At 44.0% G+C, this 16,731-nt stretch overlaps 1 protein-coding gene across 1 annotated transcript; it reads left to right on the plus strand.

Annotated features, from left to right (window-relative positions):
- The first annotated feature begins 5,544 nt into the window (after nucleotides 1-5,544).
- On the plus strand, nucleotides 5,545-16,433 carry LOC144733064 (E3 ubiquitin/ISG15 ligase TRIM25-like). The gene is made up of 7 exons (XM_078614800.1): nucleotides 5,545-6,255; nucleotides 6,530-6,625; nucleotides 10,290-10,523; nucleotides 11,298-11,393; nucleotides 11,805-11,827; nucleotides 12,197-12,300; nucleotides 15,734-16,433. Exons 1-7 carry the CDS (start codon nucleotides 5,689-5,691, stop codon nucleotides 16,279-16,281), a joined length of 1,668 nt encoding a protein of 555 aa, XP_078470926.1. The 5' UTR covers nucleotides 5,545-5,688; the 3' UTR covers nucleotides 16,282-16,433.
- The last annotated feature ends 298 nt before the right edge of the window (nucleotides 16,434-16,731 follow it).

Here is a 16,731-nt window from a genome sequence, read left to right on the forward strand (position 1 = left end):
GTGATTGGGTACTGGGTGGTGGGCCTCACGCATTACCACAGCGAACAGCCGCTGGCTAAACAAACATTGTGGTTCATTTAAGCTCATTTTCTCTGACTTTCACCGTCCATTTTCCTATTATGCGTAAAAAAAATAGGATTTAAATCTTAATAACCTAAAACAATATATATTCATCACCTATTTTTAACGTGAATATTTTACATCCTGGACTCGCTGAGTTTGGACGATTGTATAAAAAAAAGATTTTTATTTTACCAGGTAAGGCCCACTGAGGTATATAGCTCTTTGCAGAATCGATCTGGCCACAAATGATAGCTCACAGACGTGGCTTATTATGGAGATTTCTCGCAGACAAACACTCTAAACACACTTTTCTAAGTGTGAAGAGAATAATCGGAGGATCCGGAGAAACATGCACGCGACCACGGGGAGAGAGAACGCAAACTCCAAGTACACGTACACATTTCGATTTAAAGCTTTCGTGACTGCAGGGATTCATCTTCTTGGTTCTTTCAGTAAAGTCACGTAGAATAGAAATAATAAAATAATAAACATAAAACATAATAAAATAATTCTCACGACGTTTCGGCCACAACGCAAGTAGCCGTCTTCAGGTGAAGAATTAGCTGTTTGTTTGTCTGTTAATCACATACTCTTGAAAATCTGACTTTTGATGCTTTCTAAACATTTGCTAAGGATATATTTGTTAACATGTATGCTAACATTGAGACTTGGTGTGGGTTAGCCTTAAGTATTCTTTCATCATGTGATCATGAAATCCGATCGTTGATGCTTCTGACATATTTGATATGTATAATTTTTTTTGGACACGCATTCCGTACGAATATTGATATATTTTAGGGACTGCCTATTGTTTTTTTTCATCACGTGATCGTGAAGATTAGGCAATACTTGTTTTTGTCATTTCATACGGATTGATGAGTACGTATATTTGCATGAGTACTGTCGTTGCTATTAATTCCTTTTGATAAGAGTTTGATGTTAGAGTAAGTTGATATTAAATTTGCTTAGATTGAAAACAGGTTCCGAGTGTTTCTTTCTTAAATTCGTGCATCATCGTAGTAATGGCAAACTGTGTCCTGCAGTGAGATCTGAATCATGAGACCTGTCATAATTACACATCATAATTATTAAAGCGAGAATCATAAAAACAGAGCGAGAATCATAATTGTTAAAGCAAGAATCATTGAAATTATCACGATTGGTGAAACATACCCCGAGACAACGAGAGCCAACAACGTGATCACACACACACATAACCACATATAACAAACACACACATAATAATCTAACACACAATTCCATACATAATAATCACAACAACAACCGCCATTCGCCACTAAGTGGCGGTGACGTCACCACGACGCTTGTGCCAGGCCATGTGCACCTTAAGGCCACGTGAATTGGCGAACGCCCGCTGACAGGAGGTCAATAATAATCAATAATAATCACACGCACATAATCACATACATAATAATCTAACACGCAATTACATACGTAATAATCACACACACATAATCACAAAAACATAATCACAAACATAATCACATACACTTAATTAACTCACTCACGCATAATCACACAATCACATACACGTCCAATAATAATTTTGAACACACACATCAATTACACTTAACACACATTTCCAGTTAATAACACTTAATTACACATGTTAACATATTTTACGTAATAAAAAATGTATTTTTTTAAAATATCATATTTTCATTTTTACATTTAATTTATCATTTCATCACAATATATACAACAGACTGATGTTTTCACATGAGTAGCGTGAGTAGCGGCATGGAGAGTTCGACTCCTGCCACCTCGACAACCGCGACGGCGATGTCTGGGACCGTTTGACCGGGGGATTACCGAGACTTGCGTCGTTTACAGAGGACTATGGAGAGAAGATGTTTTGCTGAAGTAGTGGGGCGGAGGGCTAAGCAGCCATTCATGTGAGTAGGTAGATGGATGATGATGAAGTGGATGAAAATAATAACCATGATGAAATATTCTAGATTTTAAGCTTTCGTGACTGCAAGGATTCGTACTCTTAGGGTTTTTTTTCGGTAAAGTCACGTGGGTAAAAATAAATAATTAAAATAAAATAATAGAAATAAAAATAGCAGTAAAATTATAAATCACGACGAGGCAAAATTCCTCACTTGATACAGTAAATCTAGCTGTGACGGTCCCACCTGATGACGGAGACTTGTGTTGCCTCCGAAATGTCGTGATTTATAATTTTATTTCTATTATTGTCTTTTATTTTCATTATTTATTTTTACCTACGTGACTTTACCGAAAAAAACCTAAGAGCATGATGAAAAAGTTACAACCAACACCCACTCATTTGCACCCAACACCCTCCCACCCGGTCATCTGCCACTCTCTAACCCACGACCCACCCAGCCATCTAGAGACCTCCCCCCCTCACATCTCCCCGCCAGCCCACACTCATCTCATACCTGCATAGGTGCCCATCCAATCACCCGCCCATCCATTCACACACCAACCCAACTGATCACTCACCCACCAAATAACCCGGCCCCCCCTCCAACCTGCCCATTTGCTCACCCGCTTACCTGCTCAACCTGACAACCTATTCACCTGCCCACCGACTCACCCATCCTGCCGATCGCCAACCACCAGGACTAAAACCGAATCCCAAGAAAAAAAATATTTTACAAATGACCATCAGAGATCACGAGGCACAGATCGAACACATTAAGTTGATGTAGATTTTAAACAATTCCAAATTTAAAATTCTAAAACACAGATGCTGAACAAATAAAAGGTAATGACTGCGACGAGTATAATTTTTAGGGTTAGACTACGTGAATATAAATGTGTTGTTAAAGCTGCCACCACCTGACACAGCCAATCAGTAAGGTTTGTCACTTAAATAAAAAGTGCCAATTAGTTACTACTTCAGCACACCGGTGGTGTATTGGAGAGGAAATCCACAACGATGACAATTCGAGTATGACGTATTGCTGGCGATTACTACTAGCTTTATCAGGCAATAGCCAGAATTGTCAAAAGGTAAATGCTGTGTGTTTACTCTCCAACACACAACCGGTGTGCTATAGTAACTAATCAGAATGTTCTGTTTAAGTGACAAACTGTAATTAATTGGCTGTCAGGTAGTGGCGGGTTTAACAACACTTTTATATTGACGCAATCTAACCCAAAATAAAAAAAAGATTTTAAGAATAATATTGCTCGCGAAAGCCTACCTATAACTTTAAAACATTAATAAGAATTTACAACGTGCAGTTTACTCTGAAGAAACCCAGCCTCACCCTATCTGGTGTAACCTGTCTGTGAGAAAAACCATCACCGTGTTCATGGTTACCATGGGGTTTTTGCAAAATATATCAATTGCGACTCTTACACCCTGACACTGTGTGTGAATGTAACGCCACGTCTACACAGGTGAGTACGGGCTGCCGCAGGGAACATTCCAGGGCGCGTCTCGTGGTGTTCATAATTTAAGTGCAGGTGAAGTCAGCTCGTTTGCTTGTTCATCGTGGCTGCTCTGTGATTTTTGTTTACATCTAGCTGCAGTGGCTCTGATATATTAACTATCTCGCCTGGTATACAGGAGCTCGTGGGTTCGATCCCGGCCCTGATACCTACTTTATATTTGTAGTCTGCGTGTCTCTCTCTCTCATCATCATCATCCCGGTGTCTCGGAGATGTTAATTACCTCGCCTGGTACACAAGAGTTCGTGGGTTCGATCCCGACTGACGCCTGCTGTATATTTGTAGTCTGCGTGTCTCTCTCTCATCATTCTGGTGTCTCGGAGATGTTAACTACCTCGCCTGGTACACAGGAAGCCGTGGGTTCGATCCCGACCCTGACGCCTGCTGCTGTATTTTTAGAGTCTGCATGTCTCTCTCTAATCATCATCATGGTGGCAAGGAGATGTTAACTACCTCGCCTGATATACAGGCGGTCGTGTATTCGATCCCGATCCTGACGCCTGCTGTACAGGTGGAGTCTGCATGTCTCTCTCTCATCATCATTCCGGTGTCTCGGATATGTTAATAACTTCGCCTGGTACAGAGGAGGTTGTGGGTTCGATCCCGACCCTGACGCCTGCTGCTGTATATTTGGAGTTTGCATGTCTCTCTCGTCGTGGTCCTGTGGATTTTTCTCCGCTCCCTTCGCTCTCCCCTCGACATTTAGAATCCACATCACGCGTTTTGAGTTTTTGGCTGAGAAAATGTCCACGGGAAAAGCCACTTCGCTGGGCTTTCATTTGTGGCCAGGTCGCCTTTGGGAAAAAGAGCTACGTAGCTCAGTGGACCTTACCTTGTGAAATTTTTTTTTTATAGAATCTGCCAAACTCAGCGAGTCTAGGATTTAAAATGTCAACATTTGACAATAATAGGTGATGAAGACTTGTTTACGTGATGATGATTTTAAACGATGAGAAAGATTTTTTTAATGCATATTAGGAAAATATACAGTGATAGTCATACCGATATTGCGCTTAAACGAAAGACGATGTTTGTTTAGCCAGAGGCTGTTCGCTGTGGCAATGCGTGAGGCCACCCACCCAGGGACCCAGCCACTCAACCGCACGCCCTCCCAGCCACCCTTCCTCCAGCCCTCCCTCACCGCCTGCTCGCCCACCCTTCACCCCATCCCCCTGCCCATCTGTCTCCCCTCTCACCAAATAACCCCCCCCCCCCCAATTACTCACTCAAACTCCACCACCCACTCACTCGCACCTTAGATTAGTACGAGTGGCTACGTACGCTGCGAAATAAGTTCAACATACTCAACCACTCAACCACACACCTACTCACCCAACCACTCACCCACACACTAAATTAATCACCCACCTACACACTCACCCACACACCCTCGATTAGCACGGTTGACTACGTACGGTGAAAAAGAAGTTCAACATACATACAACCACCGTCCACTCGGCATAATACGGTGTAGTCAGAATAAAAAAAACTAAACAATTATTGACAGATGAACAGAGGATGCATGAAGCCAGTAGTTAAAATATTAGTTGATAAAGGTGGAAGACGATTACAGACTGCGAACTTAAAAAAGGCCTTGCAAGAAAAAAATGGATAAAGACACCGATGGAAAAAAACAAGTTAACCTTTACATCAGAATGTTTGCACAAGGTGCGATTCCTTAGTGCAATGCACACAGCCTGACCTAGCCGGTCAATCAGCCTGTGGGACAAACCATTATCGCTGTGTCCCGGGTGGCTGCTGCTGGGTTTTGTTTGTACAAATATTATAGCACTTGAGACCGATCAAAGCTATGTATGTTTAACTTCTTCCACACCGCACGTAGCCAACAGTGCATATTATAAGTGCAGGGAAAGGACAACAAACTAAACACAAAAATCAGTTTTAGCTATTACACAGTGCATGCCTGTACCGCCACGTCTACACAGGTGAGCCCAGCCGCCGTGTGGAACATTCCAGGGCGTGTCTCGAGGTATTTATAACTTCACTGCAGGTGAAGTCAGTTCATTTCCTTGTTCGTCTCCGCTGTGTGAGCTGCGCACAGAACAACTCGTCAATTATATTCAACATCTCACGATATTATAAACACGAAGTATTTTTGTTGAAATATATTCTCTGAGGCACAGTGAGGAACTATTCTGGGTGCATCCTCGGGTCATGGCGAGCGCAGCTCCCGCTGAGAACGTGGACCGTGAGTTGACCTGTTCCATCTGCCTGGACACGTTTGACTGCCCCTCCACGCTGAGCTGCGGCCACTCGTTCTGCCTCCAGTGCGTGGAGGACGCCTGGAAGGAGACAGACTCCTACTGCTGCCCGCAGTGCCGCAAGACCTTCCCTCGACGGCCCCAGCTGACCAGGAACGTGACGATCGCCAACCTCATAGAGCAGCTGCGAGTGACTGAGGCCATGGCTGCTGCTGCTGGTGTTGTTTTCTGTGACCACTGCCCAGAAGGCAAGACGCTTGCAGTGAAGACCTGCCTCAAGTGTGATACATCCTTCTGCACAGAGCACCTAGCGCCTCACCTGGAGAAGATGAAGTTTAATGACCACGTCCTGGTTTCACCACATGTGAACCCTGAAGTCCGCAAGTGCAAGAAGCACAAAGAGGAGCTCAAGTTCTACTGCAAGCAAGACCTCAGCCTCGTGTGCAGGGACTGCACCATCGCAGGAGACCACACGGGTCATAAGTTCATCACACTGGAGGATGAGCATCAGACACGGAAGGTGAGGCCCGCGTGGGTTGAGTTGGAGTCACTCAGGAGCGAACAGTACCATTACCTGAGCCCATAAGAGTGCTACAACAACATTTAATTTAATCAAAACCATCAGGGTGGGATTATTCTCTCTCCACGCTCTTTTTTCTATCAAGCTGAATTATTTTGACTCTTTTCTGATGGGCAGTTATAGAACGATCACTGTGGAGGCCTCCGTGTGGAGTGGGGCTGAGAGGGAGCCGCATAAGAAGTTGAGTCTCATCTGGTGACTTCGTCTCTTACAGAATGGAGTCGGAGCGGAGACGCGAGCGGTGGATGAGAAGAGGAAGAAGGCCGAGGCGTCCGTGGGACGGATGAAGGCCGCTCGCAAGGACGTGCAGGTACCACGCGTGGACTCTGTGACCCTGTGACCTCCACTCTGCGTGGAGTCTGTGACTCTCTTCCTGTGAGGACAACTCTGTAGATTCAAGTTAATTTTGTTAGTCTTGAGTCATTGTGTAATAACTGCAGGATATTGCTTTATTATGGCTATGGGGGCTTAAAATATAATTGATAAAAAAAAATGCAATGTTTAAAAAAAGAATCATATAAGAAAGAGAATCATAGACTGCAAAGCACTTCGTAGGTAAACTCGAATAACTTGCAATGGATGAGATAAAATAACGCAGTATGGAGCAATGACTGCATTGAATTAGACGCTAGAAATTAAACGAGTGAAAATGAAGATGAAATGACAGTAAATTGGCTGTTAAATGTTCGCATAAACACAAGAGACACGACTTCAAGAGAGTACTGGGAATGCTGGAAAAATTATGTTCTCACGACACGCACCCAACTCAAGCAGACGTAACATAGAGTCTGACTATTTCAAACATTTTAAATTGAATTGGCACGAATCATGACGTATTAGGGGCCGTCCATAAATGACGTCACGCGATTTTGGACGATTTTTGACCCCCCCCCCCCTAGTCACACAGCGTCTCAAAAAGTCAGACCTCAACCTCAAATATGACGTCATAAAGATCTGCCCCCCCCCCCCCCCCAAAAAAAAAACATGCTTCAAATCGCTTTAAACTATTGTCATTGTAGTGTGTATTTAATGTGGCGCTGCACTCTTGTGTTGTAGGAGAAAACATTTATTAAAAAGTACATTTAATAAAGTAGAACGTGTTTATTTAAAGTTGCGCATTTTGATGTGACGTCACGTTTCTCAACCCCCCCCCCTCGTCACACAGTCACAAATGTCTGACCCCCCCCCCCAGGTGCGTGACGTGATTAACTCTAAGTGCCGTACATTTTATTGGTAAGGATAATTACGTAATTGTCTCTAAATTTGATATGTCTCCAACGATTTTGCGATGAGCCTGTTTGTGTTTTCGCATGCAGAAGTATCCATTGTAATGCAGGGCATCAGGTAAGCTGGTGATATTCATAATTACAAAAAATGTGGAGAATATAAGTAACAAAAACATATACGCAGATAAAGCATCTCCATCATGCCTTTGTATAAAAATCATAAGAAAAATGTATACATCCCATTAGCCCCACGACGTGGGAGTGCATCTTTCCAAAGTATTGAATGGGTAAAAGCAAACTCTAGACCAATTTCCACACCCAGTGTCGCTGTATCAGTCAGAATTGCTTGAGGTAAGGCTGATGTACTGCCCTGTGATTATAGGCATGGACCCTTTCGTATTGATTTGAAGCTTTCGTGACTGCAGGAATCCATACTCTTTGGTTCTTTCGGTAAAGTCACGTAGGTAGAAAACAAAATCACGACGTTTCGATCGCAACACAAGCGGTCGTCCTCAGGCGAAAAAATCCAGTAGCAGAACTGATGAACCAGGAAGAAAATAGCGATAGAGCTGATTAAACAAAGGGTTTTATGTTTGAGTTGATGGGGAGAGAGATTAGGGAGAGATATTAGCATGTCAAAGTTAGTGAGCTTGAGTCACCGCATATGGCCGTACATGCGCACAGTAGCAGTGTTAATGGGATGTTAATGGGAGATTAGGGACTAGGGAGATTAGCAAGTTAATGTCACGTCTATGTGTAACACAAGCTGTGGCACTGGCCGCTGCGCTGTGAGAGGAAGGCGTATAAAGGGCCATGGTGGCTGTGCCAGTGAGACATACAGCCCATAAAACAGCAAGAGCCATCGATACATCGAGGCTAAGGGTTCAAAGGCGGCCATGTTAGTGATACCCTAGCCCGTTAATGCAAAGGCATCCAACAGGGCAATGCAACTCAGAGAGTCGGAGGGTAACAGTCAAACGGCAGGAAGGATGGAAGCATCACAGCACGTTATGACTTAACCTGGTTAAATACAAGCTGCGGCTCTGGCCACTGCGCTGTGAGAGGAAAGCGTGCAAAGGGCCATGGTGGCCGTGTCAATGAGACATACAGCCCATAGAAGAGCAAGAGCCATCGATACATCGAGACTAAGGGAGCAAAGGCGGCCATGTTAGTGATACCCCAACCTACGTGACTTTACCGAAAGAACCAAAGAGTATGGATACCTGCAGTTACGAAAGCTTCTAATCAAGATTGAAACCCCAGCCCGTTAATGCCAAGGCATCCAAAAGGGCAATGCAACTCAGAGAGTATGAGGGTTTGGCTGTTACCCTCCGACTCTTTATGCATCAAATAATTTTAAGTCTGACTAAGATCTATATCATAGAGGGTTCTTGTCTATAACACCTAGCAGTTCACCTGCGTTAATTCAAGCGAGCCTGACTGCTGATGAGAGACTGTATGCCAAAACCAGTCCAGAGTTTGCTTGCACTGAATGAATACCGTTATGCTATAATTATACAATCCCAAAAGGCCACCTGGCCAATAGATTGTGTACAAAATACTTGTATTATTGACGTGGAGAGACAGATCTATGAGGAAGGCGATGTGTGTGCTTATCTATTTTGTAAATAATTTACAGATCCTCATCAATACACTTCTGGACGAAGGTTTCCCCACATCGTGTTGATCATTGAGGCTAGTTGGCCATACTTAGTTGTGCGGGTCAGTGCGGTTTTCTGAAGGTAAAATCCTGAACTGGTTCACATCACACTCATCACGCAGCTCTCTAATAAATTTGGAGGGTGGGGAGGAAGCCCAGCCGAGGCTGAGAGGCAAGGACATTCCAGTAACGTGAGTAGGAGCAGCCTGGAAGGACGTGTCACCAAACCTAGTTTTCATAATAGATTTTATTTTTAAGAATAGAGATATACTTTTGAAGCTGCGACTAGGAATTTGCGGAGTTAGGAGGTGCTTACATATATAACGACTCCAGTGATCTTGTGATTATCTTTATTGAAGACACGTTCACATGCCAGGCGAAGACCCCGACTCCAACAGCAGCCTCGAGCCTCTCCTCTCGACCCCTTTAATGCCCAGCATGGCCATCCTTGACCCTTGGCCACGACCCTTCTCTAGAACCTTCTGAATGGCTCTTGGCCCCTGACCCGCACCTGCTCCCTTCTATCACTGGGCCACATCCCCTATTCTCGATCCTTGTCGTAGACCCAGATCCTTCCCCTGTCCGTAACTTAACCTGTCATTATCCCCTGTGGTCCCTAGTCTCTTCCCATACTAATTCCCCTGTCATTACCCCTTGTGACCGCTAGTCCCCTGTACTGTCTTTACACGTATTTGTCAGTTTTGTTCAAAAGAACGTTTAAGATGAAGGTATCCAGGGAGATAAATTAGAGGTAATACAGAGGATGTAATCATGCATTGATATGGAGGCATCAAGGTCAAAGTGGGCGGCCAGGTGGTATAATGGAACAAGAGGCTAGGCGGTCGATGATTACACAGGCGTCAAAGATGGGAGGATGATGGCTTGGACTATATAATTACTGGCCAGATTATCAATGTGAAGGACAAGATAACACCTAGATACTTAAAGTTATTGACCTGTTAAGTGGGAGCTCAACGACAGTGTCGAGGCAGGGAAATCTAGGTTTGAAATATCCAGAAAACAATGTGACTTTGGTCTTCACAGCATGGTATATGAATTGATAGAATCTATCGCATGCCCCTTTGCAGGATTCCATGGTCCAGACCAAGGCTCGCATCTCAGGCGAGTTCACCCGTATGAGGGCGACGCTGGATGAAGACGAGAAGGCAGCTCTGGATCGCGTGGACGTGAAGGGGCGTGAGCTGCTGTCCCAGATCAAGGAGAACATCGCTCATTACGAGCACGAGATCAGCGAGCTCCAGGCAGCAGCCACGCGCCTGCGCGCTCTGCAGGAGGAGAGGGACTCACTCACGTTCCTGCAGGTAGAGCGCTCATGGAGCCAGGGCAATTGCCCCAGTTCACGTATATTCGTTGCGTTTGTAAACTTGGCAGATGCGTTGCAACACAAAACACAAGATAACGTCACTTCCATTGTCAAGACAACATATAGCCCATGGGTTCTGAAAGTAAATGTAGAGTCAAGTTCACCAACTTGGATTTGTATATTGTAATAAAAATATAAACTAGTGCTGAATTTCAAAATAATAAAAAAACTATTAACACACAAATTCCTCGAGTAATTGGTTGGTAATATATGCAGACATTGGCATTACAAATTGTAACCGCATCATCCTGTAATGTACATCAGATTGAGGCCGCTCGACACTACATTTACATTTTTCATTTTACCAAATGTATACCAACCATTAGTATTGCTGAACACGTAAGGGCGTTTAACATCAGGAAAGCCAGAAGCAGTTATATTTCAGCATTGACTGCTGATAAGTTCATCACACTGGAGGATGAGCATCAGACACGGAAGGTGAGGCCCGCGTGGGTTGAGTTGGAGTCACTCAGGAGCGAACAGTACCATTACCTGAGCCCATAAGAGTGCTACAACAACATTTAATTTAATCAAAACCATCAGGGTGGGATTATTCTCTCTCCACGCTCTTTTTTCTATCAAGCTGAATTATTTTGACTCTTTTCTGATGGGCAGTTATAGAACGATCACTGTGGAGGCCTCCGTGTGGAGTGGGGCTGAGAGGGAGCCGCATAAGAAGTTGAGTCTCATCTGGTGACTTCGTCTCTTACAGAATGGAGTCGGAGCGGAGACGCGAGCGGTGGATGAGAAGAGGAAGAAGGCCGAGGCGTCCGTGGGACGGATGAAGGCCGCTCGCAAGGACGTGCAGGTACCACGCGTGGAGTCTTTGAAAGTTGAAACAAATCCCGAGATTGCTTGCCTCAACAAATGTTCACCCTGCTAAATTATGGACTCTGGTAACACCACGCTCTGGTTGTAATTCACGCTCGCAGTGGATCATTATTTTGAATGTTGGTTCACAATCACTGCAACTCGATGTCAAGTGCCACGGACGCCTCTTGCCATGACATCAGGTACCGAGTGGCAACAGTTTTAGAGGCCACACCTTGCTGATGAGAATCATTGAGTCCTAATGCATCCATGGCTTTGTCTTGATTACAGACAACAACACTAGGCCACGCGAATGTCTGAGTGCAGCCTCATCGCGTCTACCAATCACCATGTGGTTAACGTGGCTGGAGGTGAACTGACTCACGCCCCCTGTGTCTGACTCCTGCAGGTTCACCTGAAAGAGACAAACCGGTATGGACTATGAACTTGCACAGATTAACACACGGGGTGACGCCTTGTGTGGAACATGGGCTGAGTAATGATGATTATGTGTGATGATGATGATGTGTGATGATGCTGTGTTATGTTATGTGCTCATGTGTGGCATGATGCTGTGTAAGACGAGGGTTGTGTGATGTTGTGTCCTGTGATGCTGTGCACGATGTTGCCGTTTGTGATGCCGTGTGTGATAATGCCATGTGTGATGATGGTATGTGTGATGATGGCGGGTGATGATGTTGTATGTGATTATGTGTAGTATGATACTGTGTATGCTGATGCTGTGTGTGATTATGCTGTGCGTAATGATGCTGTGTGTCACTGCTGGTTTTTGTCTCACAGGAGAGACGCTCAGAAGGGAGATCCACCCACATCTCCCAGCAAAAAAGACATCGCCACGATCAGCGCCCTGCAGGGAGCTGTGGTCAACCTGCTGGCATTCATGTGTGAGTTCCACGGACTCTTACCACCTGTGTGTGTGTGTTATTGTGCGTGTAATTGTGTCTTGTGTGTATGTTGCGGAGCGGTGGTATAGTGGTTAACGTGCTACAATATGAACCTGGCAACACAAATTCGATTCCCGTTCACAGCCAACACCAGTGACAATTTTCTGAACCGGTCATGAGCCTCCCCTAGGTCGACTCAGCATCAAATGACTACCTGGTGTAGTGTGTAAAAACTGCCACTAGGGAGACAAAGGCGGCCTTACGTGGTGCTGGCCACCCACCCCCTCATGTTCCATACCGGCCTTGAAGTGTCACTCGCTAACAATTCTTGCCCCTACAGCCTGTTTGGGCTATACGGGGGGTCTTGTAATTGCGTCTGTTTGTATACGTATGTGTAGATGAGCGAGAGTGAGTACGGATGTGCAATGATGATGGGATGCTCTGAGCACTGAGCTGCAAACATGGTCACCTACACGTGACTCACTCCGGACACAAAGGCAGCCTGCAGAATTCATATGGTGAAATGGCTTTTATAACTACATCAATATACATTTAAATAATGTTGTGGCTTGGCTCTCCAACACACCGGCGTGCTGTACTAGTGACGAATTGGCATGTTCTGTTTACATGACAACCCTTACTAGTTGTCTGTGTCGGGTGGTGGCAGGTTTAACGACAGATTTATATATTTACGCGATCTAGCCCCAAAAATACCTCTTATGGATTATATAAACTTAGGGTTGATTGGTAATACCCAAGGATCATACATCCAGACTAAGACACGTTGAAGATTTTTAGGCGTCATGTCAACAGCCTGATGCTCAGAGTCAAACTAAGGCATTTTTAGTATTCTTAGGTTCTCCAGTTAATGGCTGAGGCTCACAGAGCGAGACTAAGGCATAATCTTGGTCGACCCTGTCTATCACTACACTGCACGTGCAAACATCAACATTACGACTGTAATATATTCATTAGGACACACATACACGAGTGTACATCACTACACTAGCATACACTATCACACACACACGAGTGTACATCACTACACTAGCACACACTATCACACGAGTGTACATCACTACATTTTAGATTTGAAGCTTTCGTGACTGCAAGGATTCATATTCTTAGGCTTTTTCGGTAAAGTCACGTAGGTAAAACATTTTTTAATTAATAAAAGTAAAATAAAACAAAAATAAAAATAAAAATGACGACGTTTCGGAGGCAACACAAGCTTCCGTTTTCAGGTGGAACCGTCACAGCCACGACAGCTGTATCAAGTAAATGAGAGATTACAAGAGCTACCACTCCGTATATATAATGGTTGAAGAAGGGAAGGCCCAAGTACGGCACCCTTTTTATTAATATGGTAAGGTGAGGCTTAAGACTAAGAATAGACTGCATAACAAAAGACTGAGCCTTTGTTATGGAGAGGTGCGGTTTGTGACTACGCCTAGCCTACATAACAAAAGTGTGAAAAAAGAAAAAAATAAACCTGGTAAAACAAAACTGGCTGTCTATCAATAACCTGTAATAGTTGTCTGTCAAATAAGATGGTCCAAATAAGTGTAGTTAAATCTTTTTTGCATGGTTAATCACATCTTTCCAATGATTACTCAGTTTGTAACCATCATCACGGTTGAAATTATGTCTGTGTTTGTATATTTGTATGGCTTCGTGTACAAACCTTTGATGGTTGCCAGGAGGTTTGCAGAGCACCTTGGTCTCGGAAAAGACAATTTATTTTCCTTGTAGCCAGGAGGTTTGCAGAGCACCTTGGTCTCGGAAAAGACAAATTATTTTCCAAGACCAAGGTGCTCTGCAAACCTCCATCACTATACTACCACACAAACACACGAGTGTACATCACTATACTATCACACACAGTGTACATCACAACACTATCACACACACACGAGTGTACATCACTACACTATCACACACACACACACGAGTGTGCATCACTACACCATCACACACACACACACACGAGTGTACATCACTACACTATCACACACACACAGAGTGTACATCACTACACTATCACACACACCTCGTGTCCGTGTCGGCCTTCACAGGTGCTCACCAACACCACTTGCCCCTACAGCCTGTGAAAGGTGACACACGGGAGATGTTTGTGTTTGTTGTACACACACAGAGACGCTGCGGCGGTGTTGATATCCACGCTGCTGTTGCTGCTGATGTGATCCACTGCCTCCCACGGGCACTACCGCACAGTGGGGCTGAACGATGAATCGATTTCAAATCGAAGTCGCAATTTGAAACAATGCGATTAGCAAATCGCAAAGCAGCGATTTTTGAAAAGTGTTTTATTTTTTAGTATTAGATCTTTATTGATTTAACTTAACAATTAGTTCTAGATTTGAAGCTTTCGTGACTGCAAGGATTCATACTCTTAGTTTGTATCGGTAAAGTCACGTAGGTTAAAATAAATAAATAATAATAAATGAAAATAACTCAATTAAATCACGACGTTTCGGAGGCAACACAAGTCTCCGTCTTCAGGTGGGACCGTCACAACTAGATTTACTGTATCACTTAATATTATTATATTATTATTTTATTTTATTATTAGTTAATTTTATTAATATTTTTTTTATCATCATTAGTTAATACAACTTTATTGTATTACTAATTTGGTGTCATAATTTTATTATTAAAAAAATTATTCTTATTATTTTATTATTACTTTATCAATAGTAATTTATTAATATTTTATTTTATTATTATTGTTGTATGAGAATTTTTTATTTTATTACAAGTAATAAAAAATTATTTTATTATTAATTTGGCGCTATTACTATTTTAGTATTATTATTTTATTATCATTATTTTATTATTATTTTATATTATTATTATTTTACCTACGTGACTTTACCGAAAAAACTTAACAATTGTTCTATGTTTGATCGTTCTATTTCAATTAAAACATTTTAATAAATACATGTTGGAAGCAATTAATATCTTTTAAGCTTTCAGCCTTGCATTAGAATATATAAAGCAGTTCACATTTTGATGGTATCATCACATGTTTTACATCTATTACACAGTGAATATTGAACTGAAGCTCGACTTTTAAAAATGTAGATGGCGGGGCAGACAAACGCACCGCTGTACTGTACTTCTGTGCTCTCGCCAGCCGCGCCGCCTGCCTTCGCCAACACGCGGTGACCGGCGTGGTGAAGTATGGTCAAATATCCCCCGCGACCCCCACGGCGTAGGGAGGCCCTCATCCAGCAGTGGATTAACAAAGTGCCCGTTACATGTCATCACACCGATAGCTACGCATTACAACGTTGTGTAACAATGCTCATTATGAATTGCTCTATTGCAGTGTATGTGCGTGTTAGTGCACGAGTGCTGTTGTTATAGTGGTGCTGTTGTTACACGGCTACTGTGATTATCGTTACTGCAGACGGACGCTCACCGACTGTGGACCCCAACTCGGCCCACAACATCCTCCAGATTTCCTCGGATCTCAGGACGGTGACGCTGACCGCTGTCTCCCAGGGTCGCCCCGATCACCCACACCGCTTTGATCGCTATGCACAAGCCCTGTGCTCCGAGAGCTTCTCGTCGGGTCAGCACTACTGGGAGGTGGACGTGGGGGGTGTGGCGGGGAGCTGTGAGGTTGGAGTCGCGTACGGGACGATCGCACGGAAAGGGCGTGGTGACGAGTGCTGGCTGGGAAGGAACGACTCATCCTGGGTTTTATATAAAGACAACAACAGCTGCTTCGTGCTTCATGGTGGTGTATCAACCTCAGTGCCGGTGAGGGATCCTCCCCGGAGAGTCGGGTGTCACCTGCACTGGGAGGCGGGGCTGCTGTCGTTTTACCGCGCCGACTCCATGGAGCTGCTGCACTCCGTCCACCACTCGTTTAGTCAACCGCTCTACCCCGCACTGTATGTGGATGATGATGGTGACTCAGTGAGGATTCTGGATCTGAGTCGTGCGTCTTGAGAGCACGGAGTGTGAGCAGCGCAGAGAAACGGGCACAACGCACAGACTCGCGCACACAAAGACACAGATCCCCCGTGTAGCCTTAACAGGCTGTTGGGGCACGTGCTGTCAGCGAGCACCTATGGGGCCGTCCATAAATGACGTCACGCACCTAGGGGAGGGGGGGTTAGACATTTGTGACGATGGGGGGTGGGGGTGAAAAATGTGACGTCACGTCAAAATGCTCAACTTTAAATAAATAGACAACACGTTCTACTTAATTAAATAGACTTTTTAATAAATGTTTTCTCCTACAACATAAGAGTGCAGCGCCACATTAAATATTCACTACAGTGACAATAGTTTAAAGCTATTTGAGGCATGTTTCATTTTCTTGGGGGGAGGGGGGCATAGCTTTGTGACGTCATATTTGAGGGGGGGTCTGACTTTTTGTGACGCCGTGTGACGAAG

Source organism: Lampetra planeri, chromosome 45 (assembly GCF_965212315.1).
Source record: "Lampetra planeri chromosome 45, kcLamPlan1.2.h2, whole genome shotgun sequence".
Classification (NCBI taxonomy): domain Eukaryota; kingdom Metazoa; phylum Chordata; class Hyperoartia; order Petromyzontiformes; family Petromyzontidae; genus Lampetra; species Lampetra planeri.